Below are 21,372 nucleotides of genomic sequence, written 5' to 3'. Positions count from 1 at the left end.
AGCGTTGATGTGACCGCATTGACGGCGTGAATCCAGGGACGTCCCAGGAGCATGTTGAAGGACGCGTCGATGTCGACCACTTGAAAACTGGTTTGTCTTTCTAATGGCCCGGTTGCGACAGTCAAAGTGACTAGCCCAGCGACCTTGCGGTGAGTGCCGTCGTAAGCGCGTACTCCTTGATTAGTTGGGATTAAATCAGATTCCTTGACACCCAGCCTGTGGGCAGTTTTGAGAGGAATGACATTCACGGCGGAACCGTCATCCACGAGGACCATTGGTATATTCTTTTGGAGGCATTGTACGGTGATGTACAGGGCCAGGTTATGATTGGCTCCGAATGGAGGGATGTCCTCGTCGGAGAAGACGACCGTGTTACTTAGATCAGGGGTGTCTCTCGTCATGTGTGCCACTATTCCTTTTGGGGAAGAGGTGGAGGGCACGGTTAACTTTCCCAAGGCCTGCAGCAAGGCCTGTCGATGCTTAAAAGACGTTGCGATTAGTTGCCAAATTGAGATTTCGGCTTTTGCTTTCTAGAGCTGTTTCAGGATTGAGTTCTCGGGGGCCTTTGGCTGAGTGTCCACCTCTAAGACGATTTGGTCATTCGTTGTTGGAACGACCGTTGAGTTGCTCGGATTCTGATAGGGACGTCCGGACCGGGTGAGATGTTCGATTCCTTCGTCTGCTTTTCCTTCCCCGGAATGACATAGACATCCTCAACATCATCCCGCCATATACCGTTAATTTCAGGGTCTCGAGGATACCTTGGAGGGGTATTCCTCGGTGGGTAGTTCTTGTGGGGGACATTTTTGTGAGGGTCTTGAATGAGGTGCTTGAGTTTGAAGCAATTTTCGGTATCATGCCCTTTCCCTCGATGATATTAACAGTAGGCGTTGGAGTTCCAAAATCGGGATTACTTGGCGTCGGCCGGGTCCGGGGTGGGCCCGATCGGTTGTAACTTCCCTTGGTCCATGAGCCTTTTCAAGGCGTTTGCATAAGTCGACCCTATGTTGGTGAACACTCTACGGGAGCGTTCAGTTTTCTTGGCAGATGTTTCGACGAGGTTAACCTCATGAATCTTGCTTTTCTGACCGTAAGGGCGAGATCTGGTTGAGGTGGATCCTTGATAACCCCTGCCAGTGGTCTTTGCTTAGACACCCTTTCGGAGGTCGTCCTCATTACGTGTCACGAGAATCTGTAGATCTTGAAAAGTTTTGATATTCTGATACCTCAGTAGGTTGGCATAAACCGGGCGGACGTTGTTGACAAACTTCTCAATCAGAGTTGATTCACTCGGCTTACTGGCCAACTGAGTGCTCACCCTCCTCCAACGGGTTAGTAACTCAATGAACCCTTCCTTGGCGTTTTGGGTTAGCACCTCGAGAGTACGGGTGTTGGCCTGGATCTCGACATTGTCGGCATACTGTTTGGCAAACTCAACTGCGATCTCATCCCAAGTAGTAAGGTTTTTCGGGTCCAAGGAGTAGTACCATTGGCGAGGAATCGGCTCCAAAGAGGATGGGAAGATCCTGGTAAAAAGCTCCTGTTTGACCCCCTTAATGGCCATGTAGTCCTTGAAAGCACGGATGTGGTTGAGTGGGTCCTCCACTCCCTTGAACTTAGGCACATCGGTTAGGGTGAAGTTGGCAGGTAACTGGTCCCCAACAGGTTCGAACCTTCGGTTATTTTCGAGGTGGATATTGTTACCCCGGGCTCGGAGCTGTTCTTCCAAGAGTTTCAGCCTCTTCTCAGTTTCAGTCAGAGGTGGGGTATTATGTTACCCAATTTCCTTGTTCTCCAGGGCGTCGATACGGGTCTCGACGCGATCCAGAGTGACCTTAAGAGCGGTAAAGGTGGCTAGGCGATCGGTTGTGACATCTCTGTTGTTATGATGTTGTTGTGGTTGTTGGCGAAGTTGAAGACGGGGCCATGGCTCGAGGCGAAAAAATGGCTCACATTACAACTCAATCCGACACGGTTCCAAGACTGAACGCAGACAACACAGAGGATGAGACAAAGATCGACTCAACAAGACGGGGTGACCGTGTGTGGTCCCTCGGTGCTGACTCGATTTATGACGTGACGCTGTTTGACCGAACCTTTGACACGAGTCCAATCATCACGGCGTGACGTCATTGGAAGGGTATCGTGGTAAGACGACTCATAAGGAAAGACCCATAAGTACGTTTTCTTTGACTCGATAGACACGAGGCGGAATTGGAATGATGGACTGATGTTTTCGAAAATAGGAATTTCCAAAAAGATTCATTTGTCGCTTTTATTGACGGCTTCCGAAGATAAAGATCTCCGCAAGTCGATCAGTTGAAAGGGTTGTCTTAAGTTTATTTGCAAAAGACGATTTGAGTTTGAGTCGGCTCGGAAAACAGTGCATTGTTTCCTAAGACGGTTTTGCAATTAAAAATTGTATGTTTTGAAAATCGAGTTTGAAATGTTTGGAAAGGTCTCGGGGACGGTGCATGGTCCTTGGGAACCGAAAGTGTCTCGAGAAATGGGTGTGTGCTTTTCTCGGATTTTGAAAGAAAACCATTGTCGGCGCGAAACGGGTTAAAATTCGTGTCTAGACGCGGCGATTATAACTGCGTAAAAAGGTGATTTGAAATGGTTATATAAAATCGGGCTTGAAAATCGTCATTACGACGGCCTAAAAAGGCGTGTTGAAATGGTTATACAAAACCGGGTTTGAAAAGCATCATTACGACGGCGTAGAAAGGCGTGCATCAGTCGGCGAAAGACCGAGGTTTGAAACGGCCATTATAACGGCGCAAAGAGGTTTTTTTGAAAGTTTGAAAATGACACGGAAGGAATTATGATCAGATAGCACATAAGCACTCACAGTTCATTATATTATGCATCATGCTGACACGGGTTTTGGCTTAGAAGGGTGGGTTACACACCAAGCAATCAAACCCCGATTTGCGAGAGGGATACCAATCTAAACAAAATGTGTAAGGAGGGTGCCCTAGCCTCATGCTCGAAAGTGATGAAAGCTCTTTGACGAAACAGAAATGTGTAACGTCAATGGTATGCTTGACTCAATCGGGATTCGAAACGCAGGGATGAGAAAACTCACGCCGACGAAATGAGCCAACTGATCGAAAAGGGTTAGGTTGTGGGCCCGGACAAGGAAACCCGACCGTGACCGTAATATCAATTAATGCATTCCAACCAAGACCTCGTTCGAGTCTCACCATCTAGGGATCACAAAGACGTAAGTGTCCTAGTTATCCCCAGCGGAGTCGCCAATCTGTGGGCATGGGCCACGTCTCGGTCTGTGGATTTGGGCCACCTACCAATCCGTAGTCATGGGCCACCTGCACGCCAAGCCAATATGTGGACATGCAGCGGTATTTTGAAAGCCACGCTCGGCGGCGTAAAGATGCTTTCGACCAGATCGTTTTAGATCGGTCGGTTTCGTCTCGGTAAGGGTCTCAAAACGATTAGAGATGTTCGGAGTCGCCACCAAGCATTTGTGGGATGCCTGGAACCCATTGGAATTCCACTTTATACCTCGGTCAAATCGAAGCACAAAGCAGCATTTGACATAGGTACTAAAGATAAGGAAATCGTCCCTCTTCAGCATCCTATCTCTAGAATGACTCGTAAACGCCCGGATAAGGTCGTCCACTATCCAAAGTTTCTGAGTAAGAGGTGAAGGTACGTATTGGGAAGCCCTTTAATAAGACACCCAATCCCGCCCGCGTTTAGCGGCCTCTACTGATCGATCTTGGTTGGTTGAATGCAAAAGTTGATAAAACGGTTTAAATGCATGAATGCGCATCCAATGATTTAAACCTAACATGTGAGAGCTTTCTAAGTCGGTTGATTTAATCCAAGTATCAAGTATAAGATGTCGAGTTGGATTAATGGTTGATTTGTATGCAAGACGGAAATTAAACATCCATTTACTGTATTAGGTTTAGGGTGCATAACATGATCCATTTGTCTTAGTAAGGCATTTGGCAAATATGGTTTGAATAGTCGTCTGATCCGTCCTATATCCGGGTTAACCGGAGTCGGGATCGTCCTAGACTAATCTTTGGAAGAAAACAGCCCTGTACTGACGGCTATAAGAGGCGCGAGCCAGCCGGCGGTGTAAGGGGCCTCCCTCTGGTTTTGAAAATGGGAAATAGGGAGCCTGCTTGAGGCGCGGGTTAGCCAACAGTTGTATGCCGTATTCTGACTATTTAGAAAACGTTATAAAACGTGTTGAAAATGGGTATTTGAACCCGGTTTGATTTTGAATGGGTCGTTTAGACCGCATTTGTCGATTTGAAGAACTAGACTCGAATAATCATCATTGTTTGATAATATTCGGTGTCGGGTTCGGTTTGACAAGCTTGACATGAATAGTTTTGAAAATGATTATGGATTAATTGTTTTAAGTCCATTTTGAATGTAATTAGTCGATACTCATCATCGTACCCGGGTTAAAATCCGGCATGGTATGTAGAACACGAATTTAACCGCCATGGTATGAGGAACCAAGGGTGAAAAATGTTTTATGGTTAAAACATGTGAAATGAAACAAAAAGGTTTCGAAAATACTTGAAATGGTAAAAATGATTACAAATATGAAAAATGGATTAAGGGAAATGACGAGAACAAACACGGTTGATTTCTTGTTTGAATACCCCATTTAGGCGCGAGCCAGTGGGCGACCTAAGGGGCTGCTGCCTCAGACCAAAAATCAGTTTTGGCTCGTTTATTCCATATTTTGGTTCATGTTATGCATGTATTAGCATGTTAGAGTCATGAAACAAATGAAAACATAATAAAAGAGGATTTTTACACCCTCATACTTACATGTTTGGTTACGGCGAGTGACCGACGTAAGTGTAACAACTCGTTTGATCGGAAAAAACTCGGTTTAAAACCGTTTTGGTAAGTAAAAGAGTGTTTTTAAAAGTTTAGTGATGGTGTAGTGGTCGAAGTGGTCGGTCAAGTGATTTAATGCACGATGACGGTACCAAATAATGTGTAAGGCTCGTGTTTACGATTGGTAGGTCGTAAATACGCGTCTGATTGTGACTTAAGAAGTCGAGTCGAGAATTTTTAGGGAGAAAAGAGGGGGCGGACACTCGCGTCACTCTCAAATGGGTGGCATTTGAGGGGTATTTATAGGAGAATGAGTGGTTGTGTGAGTTTTGAGCGACGTGGCCACCTGGGCTGCTCAAAGAGGCGCGAGCCACGTCGCGGGTCTTCGAGCTGTGTTGTCGCTTTCACAATAAACGCAATCATGATTTGTTCTATCCTAGGTTTTATAGTCACATGTTTGATACTTGACCATTCATGAATCCGGGAAAACTTAGCATAGAAGGTTTGAAATGTTTGTTTTTTTATGGTTGACTCGGTTTGACTCGTTGTTGGAGTCGGGATTTGAATTTTTGAGACGGTTTTTGGTCCGGTGTCGGTTTTGACTCTAGTTAGTGTCATTGCGACCTCGTCGCCATGCATTAAACACTCCAGGTATTTTTGAAATGTTTTGAGATGTTTTAATTTCGAAATCGTTTTACGTTATCCGACGTAAAGTTGTACACAAACTGTCGATCAAACGCCGCGATTCCAAAACATGTTGTAGTCCGATAATCATCGGGTGTTTGTTGGAGTCTCAGCAGATACCGGGTATCTACACCTCCACCATAATGATCCCAACTAGCAACCCACCATTAGTGAGCAACAAGTTGATGAAGGCTTTGAGAGGGCAAGGAGAGTGAGAGAATCAAGGGAGAGGAGGAGAAGAAACCAAGGGACATATGAGCAAGGTGAAGGCTCAGGTCCCTTTAACAACTAAGCTTGAGAAGGTGATGGTACTCCTCCATATTGAGGACAATGTGTGGTCCAAGTGCGGGGGAGTGAGATGATTGTAATCTATGTTTATACTCGGTTTTTGATGCATTTCAAAAAAAAAAACGAAAAACCAGGCTAGGTGAAACCCACAAGGGTGAGCACCTAAGGCAAGATTGGGAAGGTGGCCGAGGACGGAATGAAAACCCGAAAGGGCAATCCGGGCAAAATGAAAAAATGAGTTTCGAGCCACTATGAGAGGTAAGGAAAAGTTAAGGTGAAAACCCGAAAGGGCACCTTTAGCAAAATGAGGGATTTTCAACAAAAAAAATCAAAAAATTAAGAAAATGCAACACCAAAAAGATGGAGGGTTAAGAAGGGAGTGATAAGGAGGGTATTGGAAGGAGGTTAGGTATAGGATTTAATTTCTTTTGAGTCACGAAAACTTGTCCCAAATTGGTGGATTTTTTATTTGGCTACTTGGGTTGTTGATGCTTGAAGGAGTTTGGCTAACCAAGTAGCACAATTCTCATTGTATGGAGTGATAAGGGGGTGTTATAAGTGGTGATGAGTTGTGTGTGGTAGGAGGATTGAGAGGTCACTTTGCTATTGCCTTGGGATAAGGCAAGGGTTACCAATACTACCTTGTTGGGAGATATAAGAAGGGTAGATTTGGAATGAGTCGGAGTTGGTGATGGGTCATGTCTTTGTATGAGGGAAATATAAGGCGGGAGACTGAGGGAAGAGCGAGTGTCAAAAACATTGAGTCTAGATTTTCATTTAATTGGTGGATTGTGTTTGAGGGAGACATAAAAAGGATGTAGAAAGGGAAGAGTGATCATTCACCCCTATACTCACTTATAGACTTAGCCAAGTTCCTTCCTTGAGTTTTACTCGGGACGAGCAAAAGTCCAAGTGTGGGGGAGTTTGATAGAGTCAAAAGTGTCGAGTCAATAAGGCTTTCTTAGGCCTAGTTTGTTTAACTTAAGGGTCCTTTTGTCGGAATAATGATTTAGTCTTCCCATCGCATTGTTTGTCGTGATTAATCAGTTTTAATGCATGTGTGGAGCATTGTTTTGAGAGGAGAGTTCGGAATCCCGAGCAAGAGCCTCTAGCCACACTCGTAAGCAAGCAATCAAGTGAAGACGGCTACACACGAACCAATATAGGAGTTTACACCCCTATTGGTGAAAAGCATGGAGGCCAAGTGATTAAAGGATCGTGAATAGAAAGAGAAATTTTTGAGCGGAGATCAGTCCAGGATGCAGCCTGCGTCTGTTGACGCAGCCTGTGCCGTATGACGCAGGCCTGCGGTGGATGATGCAGCATGCGTCATCCACGGCCTTGACGCATGAATCATCCGTCCTTAATCATTTTCGTGGAAGCCAAAAACCATGTTTAACCTAGATGGGAGTGCAGCCCTATATATAGTTCATGTTTTGAAGACCTAGATTACTACCTTATGATTGAATAATCTCAAAAACGTTTATGAAAGAAAGACTTAATATTTGGGGTGAAAGTTATAATCTTTAGTTGGATTTTGGGGTTATGGAAGGCTAGACCTTTTTACTTGGTGTAATTTGGAACCCTCTACTTCCTTTAAGCTTTGTAAGAACTCTTTAATTTCTCTTCAATAATTATTTCATTTCCTTTTGTTTACTTGTTTATGTTTGATGTTTGTGTGTTGGGAATAATTAACCTTACATGTTATTCATCTAACTATTTCAATCTCTAGCCTTGTGTTTACATCTCTACAAATATATGAAGCAAACTTGTTTTGTTATGAATTTGTTGTAAAGTTTGTAACTTTATAAGTAAGGTTTGAAAGTTAGTCTTGGGTTAGTTGGTTTAAGCTCTCACAAGTTAATCCTACCTCTTTCATTTGGCTTCTTAATGCTCTTATGTGTTATCCTTTGTGTGGTTTTCATTTAGGAAAATACATGAGTAGAATTGTTTTCTTCTAGCTTAGGAAGGAAATTCTTACCATCATATGAAAGTAGTATTTGGTAGTTATTGAAGAAAGAAAAGGGGGTGTCTTTGTGGCTTAAGGAGTAGTGATTGACCAAGTTACACCAAGTTTTCTCCTTTATATTGAATCTTGCATACAAGTTGTTTGTTGAATTGTCTCAATAAGAAATCTCCATTTTTACTCTTTTTCATGTTTGTTTCCAACCAAATGTCTTTTCCATCTATGTCTCCTACTTGTTGAACATTGTTAATATCCATTGTTTATGATTAGTTCCATCTATTAAGTTTAAATCGTCATTAGGGTCTTAATTAGTATTAGAGTCTTACTTAGTGTCTTAAGTAGTTTACCATTCAAGTTTTAATTGTTAGACCTTCTCTTGGGTTCGACCCTTAGTTATGCTATACTATTATTCTTAATTGCATAGTGTAGAGTTAAGTTTGGCTTTGTAAATTGTTAATTTGATAGTTAATTCTAGATATTACAACAACCTAGTTATTTCACTATCAGGTCCCATCTCCATCTCCTACTCCTATCTCTCGCCACCACTACGGCGCACCACCAACGCTGCCCTGATCTTTAACGCGTCCCCTGCTCAGTGATATCGCTTACTGCTGCCGCAGTACCGCATCAAACTACTACAAACCCTAAACCCCAAATCAATTTCACTTCAACCAATTATGCTAAACTTGGAATCTCTCTTTGATTTGGGTTCGATTGTTACTATTGTTTAGGTTTTCATTACTTCTGTTGATATGAGATGCAATTTAGGCGATTTTCTAAGTTTTAATTGGATCGATTGGAAGAAACTTTAGGTTGGTGGAGTCACAACTCTTGGGGTCGGTTTTGTTGGAAATACAATACGATGTTTCTGCTGTATGATTTTGGGTGATGTTTCTGCTGTATGATAGGGCCAATTCGCTGCGAATATAGGTTGGATGTGTGCAAATTCTGGGGTCGGGTCCGACTCACCTCCTGCTATGTCGAGTTGCTTATGCAGCTGAGCTTGAGGTTTAACTTCTGCTGCAATGGAACACTGGTTTTGCTGTATATGGGTTGATTGGTGTGGCTGATGGGTGGTGATTTTTGCTGCTTATTCTGCTAGGATCATTGCTGTTCATTCACTTCTGTCGGATTATAGTATTTGGTGAGCACGTTTCCCCCCTTTATATTTTGTGTCCTCTGGTTTTTTATTGCTCTTACTCTCATACATTTAGGACAAAGCATCATTCTAGCATGGGGGAGGGATAAAATGTTATTGGATCATCTGTTTCTCTAATGTGGTGGAGAATATGCCGAAATTTTAAAATTGTTGTCACCTTTTTATGCGACTTATGGCGAATTCATATGGGATAATGAGCATAATCTGATTAAGTTACTAGTACTTTCAAACAAATTGCTTGCAAATTGTTTTCTATTTTGATCACTTGGAGTTTGTGAGACGTTTTTACCCTTGATAGTCCAATGGAATAATTTTTTTGTGCTTATCTCGTGACATTGTTAGTAGTAAGACGGTATGACTAGACTTGTGACATATAACCGTGTGACCAAAAAGCCGTGAGATCACATGAGCCAGATAAGATTAGGACATCCAAGCCAATCTAATTCTTTCATGAGTGGTTATAGGATTAGTACTTGCCATTAGGATTACATGAATGATAGAAGCATTCATTTGTTAATTTATAAGCTACATTAGCCAAAAAGCCATCCCGAATTTAATATTTCCCATTTGCAACCCCTTTGAGCCTTAGCCTTGTTTCTTTGTTACCCGATATTTTAACCAGTTTTTTCACATTATCCTACCCAAGTAAGGGCTAGTGAAGTGTTTATTTTTCTCTGTTTAAATAAGAGTTACGTTATAAGAAAAGCATGGGGGAGTATTGAAGGTGATTTGGTGAATACTTGTTATATGAGAAGGGCTATCGTATTTGAAAAATCAGAAAAAAAAACATAAGAAATAAAAAGAAATAAAAAAAATGAAAAAAATTTACGAAAAAGAAAAAAAATAAAAAAAAAAAGAAGTGAAAAAAAAATAGAAGTTCAAGTTGTGATACCATTCGTTAATAAATGGGGTTTGAATTTCAATTGCTAATGGAGGTGTAACTTGTATATGATGGAGTTTGATAATAAAATCGTGTTTGTGCTATATTTCATACAAGGAGTATTTGTTTGGAGTTTTTTTTTTTTTTTTTTTGCATTCTTGTCTTTGGCCGAGATTTGACATGTTCTTCTCTAGTTTTTACTCTTTAACACCACATTCTCATAATAATCCACCTTCTTCCCTTTAACCTCTAGCCCCGTTACAACCTTTAAAAGTCCTCTTGACATGTAGTAGTCGACAAGTTTAGGCGTAGTTTATATGTGTGACCCGTGTCCTCATCACTTGGACTGGACACATGAGAGCGAGTGATTTTTCCGCATTTATATTTCCGAAAGTGAGGGTCCACTGGTTTTTCACTTGTCTAGACGGTCTGTGGTAAGAATGAATGGTCACTTGTGCACATTACATGATATTTTGACGGATTTGTTAGGGTGATTGTTCTTACTTGCTAAATTGTGATCTAAATCTATTTTGAAATTAAAATGATTTTGAACTTGTGTTTGATTTCTTTTCGAAATCCTTGGTACTTTGTCACTAGTTAGACTTTTGTATTGTATTGTCTTAATTTGCCTCTTGAGTTTACTCGAGGATAAGTAAAGGTCTAGCATGGGGGAGTTTGATAACTCATTATTTTACCTATATTTATGTACTTATTCCCCGTGATTTTATACTATTTTCCGATATTTTAACATGTTTTATATTATATTTCCTTTATTTATGGTTTACTGCGAGCTTTTGTATTTACTAGTTTTCTTGCACGTGCGTTGCACGGATATTAAAATAATGTGTGATAAATTTCACAATAAAATGGAATATAGACATATAGTACATCGTTCATGTATAAGATTTTATGTAGGCCGCATGACCAACAAATAATTCCCGTTAATATAATATTGACATAAGAATAAAAGAGTGTTTTTTTTAGGAAAATAAAACCAATATGAAGTTTATATATATGATACTTGGACTGATAGTTTTTTGAATTTGTTCATTAATATTGTTTGTTTTTCAATTGGTCAAGGAAAACAATAATATCTACTCTACATAATCAATTCAATGATGCAACAAATCTCCTTCTTTTGAATAACAACCATAATTTAATCATTGCTGGATTAAATTGTAATTATGTAAAAACATTTAGTACGTTTGAATGTTGACCAAATTCCGACACAATACTACATGGCTAGGGCTGCTTATGACCCCTCCTCCCTATATCATATTAAGTCCATAAGTCTTAATGTGGGCTGTTGGATCAAGCAAACCAATGGCTAAGATTGTACACAAAAATCGCAGTAAACCCCACTCAACTTATATTTCATATTTACTTCTCTCCTCTTACCCACTAACCCATGCATGCTACTGTTATGTCCATCAGTCTGTTATCATTTCCCTCCTCATTTCCAATAGAATTCAACACAACTTGCGGTTTTTTTTGCCTCTATTTCCTGTCATTTCATCTTCCTTTTTCTTTCTTCAAATTCCTGATAACTCCACTCGCCATTTTCATATCTACCAAATAATTCCAACTCGGCTGCAAACTCGCATGTCTCCATTTTTTTATAAGGTATTTTTTCCATTCCTTATTTAGTGATTTGTACTTTGTTTTTTGTTAATTATTGTCTTTTTTAAACTATCATAAAACGAGTTCATTTGATTTTTCAATTTTCAATTATGGGTTTGCTGCTGTTGATTTAATCAATTGTTAATTATGGTTTTACAGATCAAATATGAGTTCATTTGATAATTAATAATGGTTTTTGCCAAAAAAACTTCCAAGAAATCTGAATCAAAGGTAAAAAATCTCGTCTTTTTTGTATAACTCTTATAGAATGATGTATAACTTCAACTAAATATATGCATAATTTTAATCCCAATTGTTTGTCATCTACAGATGGATGTTGTAGAAAGTATTGACAAGGGACTTGATACCCAGGTTAAAAGGTTTGACTTTTATTTATCTGCAGTCAGTCGTTGTATAACTCTTACTACATTTTGAATAACTTTAGTATTCAGTATGTATAACTCTTGGTACTAGTTGTATAATTATACTTTTTTTCTATTGTATAACTCTTCTGATTCTGTGACCAACTCTACTTTCATAATGTATAACTGTTCTTGTTATATGTATAACTCTACTTCTATTTAGTTTCTATGCTTAGAGTTATACAATATATGCCTAGAGTTATACATTTTATACCTAAAGTTATACATTTTATACCTAGAGTTATACATTATATGCCTAGAGTTATATAATATATACCTAGAGTTATACCTGGAGTTATACATAGAGTTATACCTAGAGTTATACAGTATATGCTTACAGTTATACATTTTATTGTTAGAGTTATACATTCTATGGTTAGAGTTATACATTCTATAACTTTAGTTTTCAGAATGTCTAACTTTTGTTATTATATGTATAACTCTACTGTTATTCCGTATAACTCTTCTGATTATCTCTTCTTTTGAATGGTGAAAAGAATTTTGGATTTTACAGAATTTTGATTTTATAGAATTTTGGTTGAAAAGAAGAGATGACAAACCATTCAAAATTCTTTTTTGTATCTCTTATAGAATTATGTATAACTTCAACTAAATATATGCATAATTTTAATCCCTATTGTTTGTCATCTCTGAGATGGATGATGTGCAATCGACAAGGGACCTGATTCAAAGGTTAAAAGTTTGACTTTTTATAACTGCAGTCATAAGTTGTATAACTCTGATGACATTTTGAATAACTTCTGCTTTCAGAATGTATAACTCTTGTTATTATATGTATAACTCTTGATATACTCTGACTAACTCTACTATCAGAATGTATAACTTTACTTATATTTTGTCTAACACTGACTGTTTATTTTATAACTTTAATTCACATAATGTCTATTTCTTTGTTGCAAATATCTCTAATTGCAACTACAGTATGTCTAATTTTGGGTGTTGTCCTTGTTTTTCCCCAGATTGCTGAGGCCAAGCCAAGGGTAAAGAGGGTGCATGAAATCACGGTTTCGTGTAAACCTCAAAGGCTTGTCTCCCTCGTTGAAAAGCTTAATGAGGATTAGGTGGCCACTGTTAAGAACATTGGGTTTGGTGGCCTTTTGGAGCTTAAGATTAGTAGCTTCCCACTTGCACACGTTCGCCTATTCTTGGAGTCCTTTTCTGATGGGTCATATGTGTTCAGGGCTTCTTGGAAGGAGTTTATGATCAGTAAGGATGATGTGCATGACTGTTTTTTTATTCCTTTTAGACCCAACCCTCTCCCGTTGGTACCTACTGGTGCGCAGAAGGGGTCCAATGATGCCGAAAATAAGGCGCTCAAGGACGAATGGCGGCAAGCTTACGGGGTGGATAAAGCTTCTACTTCAATAAGTTTAGGGAAAGTTCACAAGCAACTTATGGAGTACGAGGAGGCGGACGATCAGTTTTGCCGGCTATTTGTTTTGTTCTCTATGTCTTTATTCCTCGTACCCACCCCAAACAACGGGATAGATTTGAAGCTTTTAAGTGTTGTAGAAGACCCTAAAGCCATTCTGTATTTTGACTGGTGCTCTTATATTTTGGAAATTATGGTGAAAGCGGGGATAAACTGTAAAAAGGGGGTAACGATGTTGGGTGGTTGTATCCCCTTCCTCATGATAACCTACTTTCAGCGATATGATTACAAGGGTAGGCCGTGCCTCCACGATCTACCTTTGATTAAGCATTGGGATGAAACCTCGCTTGTAGAATGGCTAAAATTTGAGGTGTCTCAAGGGGGATTGGGTCGTTTAACTTTGTCTAAGACCAAGTATCCGAGGTGCCTTCAAGATCCCTCTTATATTAAGAGTTTGGATAGTATCACCCTCAGCGACCCTCGTGAACCCAAATTACTGTTGCTATCCCCCCCCCCCCCCACCCACTCTCTCCTTTTCAAGTTTTGAGAAGAAGTTCATTCAGATTGAACTACCACCAAGTGTCGAGGATAACCAGGAATTGAAAGCTAGGGCCGTCGATGTAAGCTCAAACTATTATATATTTTGCAGATTGATTTTGTTTCAACTAAACGAACCCATCTATTATAATATAACTAACTTATTGTACTTCTTCAATGCAGCATACTCACGAGCTTTATCTACAGATCCAAAGGAACGCTATTGTGTTCTATTCATGGTACGCAGATGTAACCGCAAGGATCAAATCTGCAACTAGTGATCCGACTGCCCTAAAGCCTAGTCAGGCCTCTCAAGAATTCTTTGAGGGTGAAAAGATTCAAAAGTACATCACTGAAGCAGAACATATTACAGAAAGGCTGAAGGTTTCTGTTGGTAACGCACCTGCATTTGGAGAGGCAGTTCGTGAGTCCCCCAAAAAAGATGACGGAATCGATGCATCTACGCGTCAAATAAGTGAAGTTCTGTCTAGTCTGGCCAATGATGGGGGTGGCAGGGGTGGTAAGCCTTGTGTTGAGTCGCGTAGAGAGTCGAACAAAGCTGACGCGCCAACGAAATCAGTTGCAGTTTCATGGTCACAGATTATGGAGGAAGTAGGAGGTGTTACAGTAGATTCTAATCCGTTGTCAGATGCTAGCCCAGGGTTAGAGGATCAAGTTATTCACAGCCCCGCCCAAACTGACAGAGAGCTGTTGTTGGAGGCGAAGTACACCGTGGAGGAAATTGACCAAGCTTACGGACGGTCAGAGGACGCTGAAACTCGACATGGGGTAGGTGATGAGTTGCATGAGCAAGTTCATGGGGAGGCAATGAAAGAAAATGTTGAAACTCGGCCCGGGGTAGGTGATGAGGTGCATGAGCAAGTTCATGGGGAGGGAATAAAAGAAAATGTTGAAACTCGGCCCGGTGTAGGTTATGAGGTGCATGAGCAAGTTCATAGGGAGGGAATGAAAGAAAATGTTGAAAGATTGTCAGACCATCAACCGTCAGATAAGGAGATGGAAAAATCTACGATCCCATCATTTCCAATGGATACACAAGAATTGATGGAGTGTATGTTTTCTACTGTTGAAATGAAGGAAGCTTTATGTGGACCTCCAGAAGACGGGAGTGGTTCTGGTGGCGATGTAAGTTTGTGAATTTCTGCTAAATACTTGTTATACATTCGTTTTTTTTATACACTATTAGTCCTATAAATTTCATATAAGGTAATAGTATGCACAACTCCAGGAATTCTGGAGTGAAACTTATAATTACGTATAATAGTTATGTAGATCTGTATAACTCCAACGACCATTTTGTATATGCCTAGAGTTATACATTCTATGCCTAGAGTTATAGAGTCTGTGTCTAGAGTTATACATTATATGTTTAGAGTTTTTCATTATATGCTTAGAGTTATACAATATATGCCTAGAGTTATACATTCTATGTCTAGAGTTATACATTCTGTGTCTATAGTTATACATTATATGTTGGAGTTTTTCATTATATGCTAAGAGTTATACAGTATATGCATAGAGTTATACATTATTTGCCTAGAGTTATGCATTCTATGCCTAGAGTTATACAGCCTGTGTCTAGAGTTATACATTATATGTTTAGAGTTTTTCATTATATGCTAAGAGTTATACAGTATATGCCTAGAGTTATACATTCTATGTGTAGACTTATACAGTCTGTGTCTATAGTTATACATTATATTTTTAGAGTTATACAGTATATGCCTAGAGTTATACAATCTGTGTCTAGAGTTATACATTATATGTTTAGAGTTATACAGTATTTATCTAGACTTATACAGTCTGTGTCTAGAGTTATACAGTATATGCCTAGAGTTATACATTCTATACTTGGAGTTACAGAGTAAATGTATCCACGGGGGTGAAAACGTAGTTGTTGTCGATGGTGCGGAGGTCACCCCGGGGGATCTTTCAACGGAATGGAGTGGAAATGACATCCCTCTGACTTTCATGAGCACGGCAGATGTGAATGAGGCATTTGTCGGGGTTGATGAGCGCACGAGTAGTACGGCCAAAGAAGTTGGGGTAGTTGAAAATGCCGGTGCTAGGATGGAGCCAATTGCACCCCCCCCCGCCATTTATGTGCCGCGATGTGACATGATCCACTATCCTTTCTTACTTCATTCAACTGCTCCCCTTCCGTGTATGGACATTTTACCCGAGAACCTAGGTTGTTTTGAGGATTGTGGGGCACCCGAACCTGACCAGCACGTATGCTCATAGTTGTTGCGATTTAATAAGAAACGTTTTAGGACGGTTTTCAGGGTGAGGAAGGATGTAATGGATTACGTCTTTGATCAATTCCACGACCATAATAAAGAGTAAGTAAAAGATAAGTTTTACCTAGATTTCAATATGACAGTGAAACAGGTCATGAACAACACTTGCTGCGTGTCTCATTTTGCTAATCCATTGTAGGGAACAATTGGTCACATATAACACCCCAAATTGCATAACGCATATTGATCTCCAGACGTTGATGCCTGGGTTTCATATTATGAGCAATGTAATTGACTGCTGGTCTGTACTACACAATCAGCTTATGCACGCGAACACCGCAGCTGTTGCAAGTTCGCGCTATTTCTTTGGCCTAGGTCACGCTGTAAATGTGCTCGAACTCCGCAAGTAATTTTGTGACTAAATGTACGTAACTTGTGATATAGGCTGACTAACCCCCGTCTATCATTTTTTATAGAACCTAGCAATTGCAATTTGGAAAGGCAGGAAAAAAAACGTGGTTGTTGATCAATCTGAACGCTTTCGTGACTCGTGGGACATGTGGCAAGAGTCGTGTTCTAGTCCATTCCAACTAGACTCTGATATGGTGAGCTCAGATATCAATATAGAGACATTTCCATACTGGAGTTATACATTATATGCCTAGAGTTATACAGTATATCCTCAGAGTTTTGATGAGTGACTAACTTCACTCCATAACTCTAGGCATAGAATGTATAACTCTAACCATAGAATGTATAACTCACTGCATATAATGTACAACTGTAAGCATATGCCTAGAGTTATGTAGTATATGCTTACAGTTGTAAATTATGTGCAGTGAGTTATACATTCTATGGTTAGAGTTATACATTCTATGCCTAGAGTTATAGAGTGAAGTCAGTCATTCATCAAAACCCTGAGCATATACTGTACAACTCTAGGCATATAATGTATAACTCTAGACATAGAATGTACAACTTTAGATATATAATGTATAACTCTAACCATATAATGTTTAATTCCAATTATGCACAAAATTAATACCTCTAATCTTCTAATTATGTTTTATAACTCTTAGACTTTTCAGTATAATCAACTAATCTTGTGGTGCATGTTTGTAGGTTTTTGTCCCGGTAAGCACTGGCGATCAAGATCACTACTCTTGCATTTGCGTAAATTTCTTCTCTGAGCAAATCGAGTACCTTGATAATCGTTCTTACGAGGACGATCTTCTGACGTTACCATATGGAGGGATTGCGCGTATTACTGTAAGACATAAAACTGGTGACTAGATTAATTTTCAGCTCCATTGTTTTGTTAATTGGTCTTCCCTTTAAACGCCTTGCCTAACTTCTGCGAGGTTGATGAGATGGGAAAGTATATGGTCTCCAAAGGACTCGACAAAGGGAGGAAAGTTGAAGGGTTTAATTTTGTAAACATTAAATTCAACTGGTAGGGAGCAGGGTATTCTGACAATGACTGTGGTCTTTACGTCATGGTTCATATGTTTCTATATCGTGGAGAGCCATTCGAGTGTACCATAGGGACAAAGGACAGCAATGCCCTCATGCGTGCGGAAGTTGCTGTCACCCTTGTCCTCAGTGACATTAACGTGGAAAGGGAAGTTGTGTTATCAAGGGTAACAAAATTTTAGGAGGTTAAAGACCGTGAATTGGAGTCAATGCGTGAGGCACAGAGGTTAGCCGGCAACACAAGTGGAACCAGAACAGTACTGCTAAACGCCCTTGCTCTAAAGTCAGTCCAACCCATCGGACTCCACCTTCCAAAATAGCCCTGGGCCTGACGCCGTCTAGTCGGGCCCTCTCAGCTGTTAGTAGCCGCTCCCGGGGTAAGGGCGATGGTCTTGGTTGCACCACATATTGCGGGGAACCAGACGCCGACCTTACAGTGGTCTCCAAGATGCTCAAGTTAAACAAGGCATTAATTAAGGATATCCTGGTGTATCGCAAACAAGTGGCAGATTACGTTTTCCTTGATGACTACAAATTTCCAAATAGGTAAGCTGTCTAAAATCAACAGAATAACTTGAGTACTGTTTTATGCTTTATATAACTTCAACTATGAAATATATAACTTTACCAACTAAAGTTATACATATAGTTAATGGAGTTACACATTCTTAATCTGCAGTTATACGTTTCATCACTGAAGTTATGCAGTCATTTTAATAGCAGTTACCTTCCCATTTAGTAGACGTTATAGCCTGATTAACACCTGCTGTCTGAACCATAGTGAACCACTTGTAAACTATGACCGGCACGCAACAATGAATAGGTTTTAAATGTTATCCATGCTCTCTGAGATGCCAATGGATGATTCAGTAATTGAGTGTTGGTCCTTGTTTCTTAATCGTTTGGAGGCAGAGGAGTGCGCATTTTCTCGCTCGTCTTTCTTCGGTATCCGTTATATAGTATGGTTGTAATCAATCCTTTAATAGGCTGTAAGTGTTTCATATACCCTCTATGGAGTTATACATAGAGGGTATGATATTTAAAATTTTCACAGTGGAAAATATGACTAAAGTTATACATACCCTCTATGGAGTTACACATATTGTTTTGAGAAGTTATTAACAGCCAGTATGAAGTTAGTCATACTTCAATATGAAATAAGAGTTATGGTACAACTCCATTGCACAACTGGTCGGTATTACTATGTTTTTTGGTTACTTGTCGTTAGGAGCACCTAGACCAAAACACAATTTATAACTTCACAAACAACTCTACAATTAGTAAAGAGGCAAGTAAAGGTCGGATCCTAAGGGACGGTAATTGAGATGAGATTTCTATTGCAAGTAGTGGTGTCTTAGGGGTGTCACAATTGGGGTTTGATGTAGAAGATCACTAAACTAAAAAAAAAGCAATGAAAGTAAACAAGCAAGATGAATTAAAAGGGATGTAAACAATTTATAAAAGGCACTAGGGTGTCATGGGGTCATAGGGGATTCATGGGAATTGATCATACAAACATATTCTCAAGTTATAAGCAAGCAATTATTGTTGTGATAGATCGAGTTCGTTTATATCTTACAATCCTAGGAAAGTTTGGGTCCCGGAGCCGAATCGATTAGATTGTACAACACCTACAAGTTGACTTAATCTTCCCTACTCAACAATATGCATGGTCTAATGAGACTCGAGTTGGTTTATGTTTTACAAGTCTCATTGAAATGATAGGTGATGGGTAAAAAATGCAAGGATTCATAGGCTCACATTTCATCAAACATAACATGTGCATAAGCTGAGATCACAACAAGCAAGCAAATAAACTATGAAAGCATATTAATTTAAGCATGAATCATCCCCCATGTTGGTTTCCCCTAATTACCCATTAACCCTAGCTAAGGAAACTACTCACTCATTATCATGTTGAACATGCTAGCAAGGTTGTCAATCATACTAACAAAGTGAAACATGATGAATAAATGAAAGTGATTAACAATAATTAAAGAGAGATTAAGAGAATTATACCTACTAATGATTCCAATAACAAAGCAAAGAATAAAAGAAGTACTTGAATGCTTGATTGAGAGGTTGTCAATCTCCCAATAATAACCCAAATAATCTTCAATTACCCAAAATAAAGGATGAACGAAAGAGAGATTAAGGAAATAAAACTTGTATTAAAACTTGATTAAATGTTGATTACAAGATTAAAGAGAGATTTGATTGATAATAACTACTCTAAAGATTGCTAAGAAGAACATGCTCTTCTAATTAGACTAATGGGGTATTTATAGTGGGGATTAGGTGTATGAATTAGGGTTAACTAGGGGCTTAAATGACGATTAAGTCACTTGTTGAGGAAACGCCGGTCTCTTTTGGAAGACTCCGGTCTCTAGAAAAAGATGTGCATCCTTCCTTGAAGCTTGAAGAAGACGAAATGGGTATGTTTGGGAATCCGGGCGTCTTTAGCACGGGACGGGCGGATTCTGCAGCTTCTGCCCGGGCGTCCAGGTGGTGAAGACAGGCGTCTTCTGGAGCTTTTGCCCGGGCATATTGGGGGTGAAGACGCACGGATTGTAGGGTGAAGACGGGTGTCTTCTAGACAATCCGCACGGATTGTCAGGCAGTCTTGTTCCTTCTTCTTTTCTTCCTTTTTCTTCATAAAATCCTTGAGGATTTCCTCGGGGATGCAAGGATCTTTTCTCATCATTGCCCATCTACTATAGTATGTACAAAGGCCTTCTAATCTTGTCTCTCCTTGATGCTTGGTCATTGAATTCAATCAATTTACCCTCATTTTGCCATGAAAATGCAAGGTTTGCACTCCTTTCCTACCAAGGACACAAAACCTCAAAGAATATGCAAAACAAAGAACTAAAGACAATAAATGACCCAAATATGCACTAAAAAGCATGGGAACAAGGCTAATTCGGGGACTAAAAATGCTCTAATTATGGTCACATCAAATATCCCCAAACCGAACCTTTGCTCGTCCCGAGTAAAGAGGTGACAAAGACTAGGACCATTATTTAAACTAACCTAATAACATAGCCGATATGAGACAATAAGCGAGTCTCACTCTGCCCCTTCAACTCACAACAAGACAACCATGAGGTAGGATGCCTTCTTGTAAGGCAAGGTGGGTCTTGCCAAAATGGCGACACATCCAAACATTAAGCACACAAAATCAAGTAATGGATGCATCTACAAAAGAATAGCCACTTTCCTCATCTAAGTGGCGGAAATTATCTACAAGGGAAGCAATTCAAGGGTACACACAACTTCATAGATGCAATTTCTTCAAACTACTAAGCCTAGAAGGATACCAATAAATCACCTCCAACTTGTGTCAAGCTAGGGTACCTTTGTCCTCAATCGTTAAATGCTTTTGTCAAGAGTAGACTCCCTATGGTGTTAGAAACACTGGAGGATCGCGGAATTCCCCTCTTTCCTAGACAAGAAGAAGGGTCATCCCCTCTCTACCATGCACAAAAATGGATACGATGGATAAAGGGATCGATAGATATTTGAGTTTCACTTTGGGAGTTTGCTATTGTTTTTGTTCCCCCCCCCCCCCCAATTTCTTGTGGCATTTGACATTTGAGAACATTCCTTGCCATTTCTTTTTGATCTTTGGCATTTCAACACTTGACAACTTTCAACTTTTCTTTGCATTTCTTTTGAACATTTTCAAAGTCACCCCATATGTAGTGAGGGTGGCTTATATTTGAAGCTTTAGGAGTTCTATTTTTGCTCCTCTTTTCATTTGATGCGTTTTGCAAACTTTCTTTCACTTTTCATTTCATTGAACTCAAATTGATTTCTTTTTGTGCCCATTCCCTTTGATGACAAAAATGTGGTA

General features: G+C 39.8%; 1 protein-coding gene and 1 long non-coding RNA gene across 2 annotated transcripts; both read left to right on the top strand.

The window, feature by feature from the left end:
• Positions 1 to 8,256: 8,256 nt before the first annotated feature.
• Positions 8,257 to 11,938, top strand: LOC141626978 (uncharacterized). Its single transcript, XR_012536541.1, has 3 exons — positions 8,257 to 8,915; positions 11,590 to 11,661; positions 11,761 to 11,938. It is a non-coding gene; the product is annotated as an uncharacterized LOC141626978 (long non-coding RNA).
• A 1,500-nt stretch (positions 11,939 to 13,438) lies between these two features.
• Positions 13,439 to 18,187, top strand: LOC141630169 (uncharacterized). The gene is made up of 6 exons (XM_074443034.1): positions 13,439 to 13,460; positions 13,720 to 13,865; positions 13,966 to 14,928; positions 16,520 to 16,648; positions 17,166 to 17,312; positions 17,405 to 18,187. Exons 1-6 carry the CDS (start codon positions 13,439 to 13,441, stop codon positions 17,498 to 17,500), a joined length of 1,503 nt encoding a protein of 500 aa, XP_074299135.1. The 3' UTR covers positions 17,501 to 18,187.
• The last annotated feature ends 3,185 nt before the right edge of the window (positions 18,188 to 21,372 follow it).

This window comes from Silene latifolia, chromosome Y, assembly GCF_048544455.1.
Source record: "Silene latifolia isolate original U9 population chromosome Y, ASM4854445v1, whole genome shotgun sequence".
Taxonomy (NCBI): Eukaryota; Viridiplantae; Streptophyta; class Magnoliopsida; order Caryophyllales; family Caryophyllaceae; genus Silene; species Silene latifolia.
This window is presented reverse-complemented; position numbering and strand designations above follow the sequence as displayed.

What these genes read in the sequence shown, in the direction of transcription:
- LOC141630169 (XM_074443034.1), top strand. Translation starts at nt 13,439, where the DNA reads ATGGTGAAAGCGGGGATAAACT. An exon ending in GGTGAAAGCGGGGATAAACT is followed by an intron (nt 13,461 to 13,719) that starts GTAAAAAGGGGG and finishes TATCACCCTCAG; the next exon opens with CGACCCTCGTGAACCCAAAT. An exon ending in GGAGTGGTTCTGGTGGCGAT is followed by an intron (nt 14,929 to 16,519) that starts GTAAGTTTGTGA and finishes CATTTTTTATAG; the next exon opens with AACCTAGCAATTGCAATTTG.